The sequence below is a fragment of the Lipotes vexillifer genome, unplaced genomic scaffold (genome assembly GCF_000442215.2).
Source record: "Lipotes vexillifer unplaced genomic scaffold, Lipotes_vexillifer_v1.1 scaffold1029, whole genome shotgun sequence".
NCBI classification, from domain to species: Eukaryota; Metazoa; Chordata; class Mammalia; order Artiodactyla; family Lipotidae; genus Lipotes; species Lipotes vexillifer.
The window spans coordinates 1,245,002-1,252,231 of record NW_006789305.1 but is presented as its reverse complement, the minus strand read 5'-3'; the positions used below and the strand labels follow the sequence as shown (position 1 = coordinate 1,252,231).

The 7,230-nt window shown below is 40.1% G+C and overlaps 1 protein-coding gene and 1 pseudogene across 1 annotated transcript in view; one reads left to right on the top strand and one right to left on the bottom strand.

The window, feature by feature from the left end:
- Positions 1-4,156: 4,156 nt before the first annotated feature.
- LOC103089552 (cytochrome c pseudogene) lies at positions 4,157-4,439 on the bottom strand (annotated as a pseudogene).
- Positions 4,440-5,319: 880 nt separating this feature from the next.
- TRIM33 (tripartite motif containing 33) overlaps positions 5,320-7,230 on the top strand; it is a 160,173-nt gene continuing 158,262 nt past the window's right edge. The window contains exon 1 of the mRNA XM_007462495.1: positions 5,320-5,427. Within this exon, the coding sequence (XP_007462557.1) occupies positions 5,320-5,427 (108 nt within the window). The remainder of the gene's footprint in view (positions 5,428-7,230) is intronic.

Here is a 7,230-nt window from a genome sequence, read left to right as displayed (position 1 = left end):
GCACGGGCTTTCTCTAGTTGTGGTGAGCAGGGGCTACTCTTCGTTGCAGTGTGCGGGCTTCTCGTTGTGGTGGCTTCTCTTGTTGCAGAGCACGGGCTCTAGGCACGCGGGCTTCAGTAGTTGTGGCACATGGGCTCAGTAGTTTGTAGCTCGTGGGCTCTAGAGTGCAGGTTCAGTAGTTGTGGCACACAGGCTTAGTTGCTCCGTGGCATGTGGCATCTTCCCAGATCAGGGCTTGAACCCATGTCCCCTGCACTGGCAGGTGGATTCTCAACCACTGCATGACCAGGGAAGCCCGAGGAATCATTTTTTAGTTTTACTTTATTTTATTTTTTATTTTTCGCTGCCTTGAGTCTTCGTTGCTGCTCACAGGCCTTCTCTAGTTGGGGTGAGCGGGGGCTACTCTTCGTTGCGGTGCATGGGCTTCTCACTGTGGTGGCTTCTCTTGTTGCAGAGCACGGGCTCCAGAGCACAGGCTCAGTAGTTGTGGCACACGGGCTTAGCTGCTCCACAGCATGTGGGATCTTCCCAGACCAGGGCTCAAACCCATGTCCCCTGCATTGGCAGGCAGATTCTTAACCACTGCGCCACCAGGGAAGTCCCAGAAAGAGGGATCAATGAGGATATCCAACAAAGAAAACTGATCTAGACAGGAGCTTTCTGAGGAAGTACTGCTTGAGCTCAGCCCTCAAGTTTGAGTAGGCATTAACTCTGCAAAGTGGGTGGTGGTGGTGGTAGGAGAAGCAATCATTTCACCTAGAGGGCAGAATGTGCAAAGGCCCTGAGGCAAGAGGGAGCATGGCACAGTGAAGAAACTGAAAGGCCAATGTAGCCAGAATGTAGAAAGCAAGGGAAAAGTGGGACATCATATGGCTAGAGAGGTAGTCTAGGCCAGATGAATCGGGGCCTTATTGGCCCTTAGGGATTTTGTTTTTCATCCTAAGAGAAAGAGAAAGCCATGAAGATAAGGACTGGGGAAGCAGGGATCAATTTTCTTTGAAAAGATTACTCAATTCCAGTTTAGACAGTGAATTATAGGGGAGTCACAGTACATGTGGAGATGAGGCTTGTGATATCTTGAGGGTGGTAAGTTGACTTAGGGTGGTGACAGTGGAAATGGAGGGATGTGGAGAAATATTTAGAAAGTCAGATTGACAGGACTGGGTAAAAGATTAGATATGAGTGGTGAGAAGTTGTAGGTTTTAAGGACCACCCCCTCCTGTATGTAATCTGTCAATAAAATCAGTTAATGTATCTTCTAAATATCTTTCTTTCTAGGTCAAAACACTATTTATTGAGATAGGGAATGTGGAAGAAGATGAGGAGGTTTGGGGAAAAGATTACTGAGTCTTGGACGTGCTGACTTTGCAGTGCCTTTGAGACATTCACGTGGAGATATTAACTGACCTGGGCTAAAGTCATACACTTGGGAGTTATTATATGGATGGCAAATGAAGCTGAAGCATGGATCAGTTTGCCTAGGGGAAGAAAATTGATTGAAAAGAGAAGGTGGTCTAGAGCTGATATTTCAGAAACCCCAACACTGAATAAGTCTGAGTACAGCAAAGTGCTAACTTTGTAGGCCTGTATTGATCAAACCCTGCACATTCCAAAGAAAGGCTTGTTTTTAGAACTGTTCTTGATTGACTCCTGGGAGATGATAACCTCTGAGCCCTTGGAATACTCTGCCTGTAAGAATGGTTTGTATGCCTGAGGCCTTGGGCCACACTGTATCACTGACTGAATAGTTTAAGCTATCAATGTGATTTATGCTGATCATCTCTTTTAGTATGCCCGAGGCCTTGGACTGTGATGTATCAGTTTGACCTCTGTGGGCTGGAATTTGAGCAGCTGAGGTCAGTTATGTGGGTGATCCATGCCTATGTGACAGACCTTCCCCCAAAATAAAAACCCTGTATACCAAGGCTTGGGTGAACTTCCCTGTTTGGCAACACTGCACAAAGGTGTTGTCACACATCATTGCTGGGAGAATTAGTGCCTGTGCAACTCCACTGGGAGGAGACACCTGGAACCTTCTGCCTGTTTTCTTCTGGAATTTTCTCCATGGACCTTTTACCTTTGCTGATTTTAATCTGTATCATTTCACTGTAATACACCATAACCATGAGCATACCAACTTTTCTGAGTCCTATGAGTTCTTCTAGTCTGTTTTTGGGGACCCTGACACAGTATGTAAAAGAAAAACAGCAGTCCAAGAGGTAGGAAGAAAATCACCAGAGTATGGTGTCATGAAAGCCATGGAAGTAAGTGATTCCAGAAGGGGGAATTGTCAAAGGTGTGAAATCCCATGGAGAAAACAAGTAAGGTTAGGAATAAAATATGTCTACTGGATTTTAAAAACATGGAGGTCCTTGATGACCTTAGCAAGAACTGTTTTAGTAGAGTGATGGAAATGGGAAGCCAGGCCAGAGTAGATTGAGGAATAAGTGGGATGTGAGGAAACAGACAACTTTAGACAGAGAAACAAATTTGAAAAAAAAGACTGCAGGTTAATTCACCTTTATTTATATTAGCAAAATACATCAAACATAATCTAGTTATTTAATAACCTAATAAGAACCCTTTGAATTTATATATTAAAAATTTTTACAATGGGTATACTTGTTGAATCAGCAATTCTATCTTTAGGAATAGTCATAATAACTATAGACATGCAAAGTATTATTCATCACAATGCTTATCACAGTATTGTTTATAATAGCAAAAAGCTGAAAACAACCTTATTGTGTAATAACAGACAGCTAATATATTACAGTACACTCACATTATGAAGTCTGTTTATTGTCTAAATTGGAATGTATCTTACTGGTTTCAAGAATTAGAGATAATGTGTGTGAAATCACTTTGTAAATTGTAAACTGCTGTTCAAATGTCCTGTTTATTACTGGGATTAACAATGTGCCCCCAGAAGGCCTTAGAAACATAGAAAAGCTAAAGAGCTAGCAATTAGACTCAGAACTCTGCCATTTGTCCCTCTTTTCTTGGTACTAGTTGATTCTCAAACTCAGACAACTTGGCACCTGGAAGTCAAAGGGCGCTTTGCACAACATCATGAAATGCTGAGAAGTGAACTTTATTTTTTCTAAGATCTTGTTTTTAATTATCTTAAGCCTTATGATCACAAAATCTACAAATTTGTGCTGATGGTATATCTCCTCTAATTGTCTAACGAGTTTGCAAAGACACCATTACCAATCACATATATACAGGAGTTTTATATTTTCATGTCATTTTGAATAGCTGTTTAAAGACAATCCTGAATTATAACTCAGTCTCACTCAGATAGTAAAGGATTTAAAAGCAAAGTTTAACTTGCTATTATATCTTGTCACACTGACTTTTAAAAGCCTCTGACCTTATAGATCATCTATAAAATGTGAGAAGTGTTAAATATTCTTTGATATTTTACATAAACCACACTAAAATGCCTTTTGATAAGTAAAAGGCAACATTTTACTTATTTATTTTTATTTATTTTTCTCTTTCCTTTTTGGACGCACTGCGTGGCTTGTGGAATCTTAGTTCCCAGACCAGGGACTGAACCTGGGCCCTTGGCAATGAGAGTGTGGAATCCTAACCACTGGACTGCCAGGGAATTCCCAAAAGGTAACATTTTGGATACAGAGAATTTTGGATTGGCATAGTTAAGACCAAAAAGATAAAATGGATATTTCTACCTTGTCTTCAACCCTTTAAAGCCTAATGAACACAAACTGAAATGCACGTGAGTCTTGCTCAATTGTATGAGACAACAAAGCGATTTTCCCAGTATTTAAATATTATACTCATATAATCAGTTCTATAAACCTACATTAAAACCAATATCCTATAGGTTTTGAGATGGCATTCACCATCTTTGTGAAAAGTTCGATATTACCAATCAAGTCTAATTATATCTTTAGAAGAGGGAAACAGTGACAGTACTTGCTGAACTAGAATTCCTATCAAAATTCAAAAAGCTCATCATATTAATGTAACCACAGCCAATCTTATTTAAATCAGGACTATCCAAAAAAAATTTCTGTCAGCCACTCATGATCTGAATTCTGGTATATGAGATCAATTTAAATATGTTACACATAAAAGAAGTTGAGACATTTCTGTTTTGTAAGAAAATAAGGCAGTGGGCCAACTATTACTCATTAGAAGCTTTGAGATAAGCTATCAAGTCTGCCCTTTCTGTCTTCTTCTTAATGCCAGTGAAGATCATTTTTTTCCAGGGATGTACTTCTTAGGATTCTCCAAATACATTTCTCCCCAGGTGATGCCCTTGTTCTTGTTGGCATCAGTGTAAGAGAATCCCAGGGGCCTGACCTGTCTTCCATCCAGGACCATTTATTATGCTTGCCTTACTTTTCCACGGTGTGGCACTGGGCATATTTCTGGACAAAAATCTTGCCCTTCTCAACATCACCCATTTTAATTTTGGTTTTTTGACATGTGCTTTAGGAAGGTCCTTGCTCTGAAGTTGGACTTCCTGCTAAGTGCAAGGATATGCTAATCCAAGGTACGTGTGCTTATGTACCTGTGTTCAGAGAAGTGAACTTTAAATCACAAGATGTCCCCTTTATATCCCCTGGCCTTACCCACTCATGATTGCTAATATGGCACATTAACAGAAATTCCCCCAATTTTTTTTTTTTTTTTTTGGCTGCGCCATGTGGCTTGTAGGATCTTAATTTTCTGACTAGGGACTGAACCTGAGCCTTTGGCAGTGAAAGCGTGGAGTCTTAACCACTGGAATTCCCCAGAAATGCCCCAGATCTTAACCACAGCTCAGCATTCCTCTGCTGGTCCTCATGACCTCTTCCATTCCCACTGATGGCCGTAGTTGCTCTGTCCAAGAGCGGCAGAACCAGCCATTGCAAACCTTCACCCTATTCTTGGGCTACTCTGCCTCACTGTTGCCAACCTGCTGTGCTCTCACCATCGCTCATCTAGCTATGTCATTCCCAGTGCTCTTTCTCTTTTCTGGACAATTGTAAAGTTCTTTTCACTTCTGGTTACCAGAAATATCAGGGCAGTTTTCTCCACAGCAGAGCTACTAGGCATCTACTAATAGCTCTCCTTTATTTCAGAACTGTGTTTTTCTTATAATGTTTGGGCCAGCCGGTCAGGGGTAAAAGATAGCCTAGGTTAGGGGAATGGCTGGATCCTTACACTCGCTGCTCAGTTCAGCCCACAGAATGGTTTCTCTTCTTGAGATTTCTCTCTGAGGTATCTTTGTTTCTCCCTCCAGTTCTGTTCCCTTCATGAACCTTTATGTCTGTCTACTTTTACATTCATTTCATGTTTACCATGCGCCAGGTACAGTTAGCACTTTACAAATATTTAATAGTCAACCTTGAAGTAGATCATACTAGTAACAAAAGCCCTTTTACAAATGAGGAAACTGAGGCAAGCGAAGTAAGTTACCCCAAATCACACAGCTAGTAGGTGGTGGAACGAGGCTTCAAACTAGGCATTCTGGCTCCAGCACAGACTCAACCTCCATGCAATACAGTCTCTCCATCAGACAGGTTTGTCCATATCATACGTCAGTCTTACGACTTCACAATTTCTCCTGCAAGATTTCTGGGTTTCCATTGCAAATTGAGAATGTAGCTGATTCAATGTCCCCAAGTACTCCATGACAATTTAATTCCAGGCACTGCATTCTCAGAGCACACAGTAAATTATATTGGTGGGGGGACAGTTTGCTCTCTATAAAATTATATCATTTTCAAAAACAACACTTCTGGGCTTCCCTGGTGGTGCAGTGGTTAAGAATCCGCCTGCCAATGCAGAGGACACGGGTTCGAGCCCTGGTCCGGGAAGATCCCACTTGCTGCAGAGCAACTAAGCCTGCGCTCTAGAGCATGCGAGCCACAACTACTGAGCCCATGTGCCACAACTACTGAAGCCAACGCGCTAGAGCCCATGCTCCACAAGAGAAGCCACTGCAATAAGAAGCCCGCGCACCACAACGAAGAGTAGCCCCCGCTCACCGCAACTTGAGAACACCTGCGCGCAGCAATGAAGACCCAATGCTGCCAAAAATAAATAAGTAAATAAATAAAAATTTTTAAAAAGTGTTAAAAAAACAATCAATTTTATACTAGATTTTTATAGTATTTATTTATTTATTTAATTTTTGGCTGTGCTGCGCGGCATGTGCCGAACCCATGCTCCCTGTAATGGAAACATGAAATCCTAACCACTGGACCATCAGGGAATTCCCTTGTACTAGATTTTAATAAAGGCAAGTGGTAGCAGGCATCAAAAGCTTAAGAAAAATGCAAGAAAACAAAGATTCTGGTTGAGAAATTTGGTCCACTAATTTGTTTTTTTTGAAGTGAAATTGGAGAAAAGTCTTTATTTGCTCTTTATTATATATACACTTTATTTTTCACCACCTGTACAGATACCACCCTGGTTCAATCCACCATTATTCCTTGGCTGAAATATTATTGTATTAGCAACATAACTGGTCTTCCTTCTTCCACTCTGACCCCCTACAAGTGATTTCTACAGTAAACAGCCACAGTGACTCTTTTCACAACTTTGGGTCTTTGATCAAAACTCATCCAAGATTTCCTATCTCACTCAGCATCTTAAAACTGGAGTATGAGTATTCGGGTACTACAGTGGAGGAAATTTTTCCAAAGGGTACACAAGGATAGTTTTAAGAGATTTAATTTTATATTAATTCATATATATATACACATATGTATACATGCATTTTTTAATGCAGTGCTTATGTCAATAAAAATGAAAAATGGAATTGATACAGGACTTTATCTCTTCCTAGTAATGTTATATACATCCATGCCTACATAAACTAAAAAAAACTGTCATCTCATTAAAAGACAGTCCCAATTAACATTTTACTTTTCATGTTTAATATTTATTTAATGAAATAGAACATTTTTGATCATGTACTTTTAAAATGGATGACGATGTTTGTTAAACTACTTGTTTACCTTTCCATTGTATAGATTTAAAAGTAATGTGACAATTAAAAAATGTTGGTATTGCAAAATGTCAGAAATGGCACTCTTTGCAACTATTTACACTCCTGATGAAAAATGTTAAGAATCAACTTATAATGTTCGAGGGAGAAAATAGTTTTTCAAAGTTCTTTTCCAGGGCACAGAAGTTTAAAAAGTAGAAGGCCATTTCTGTATATGACCTGGTTCCTTTACTATTATGTCATATTCTACTACTCTT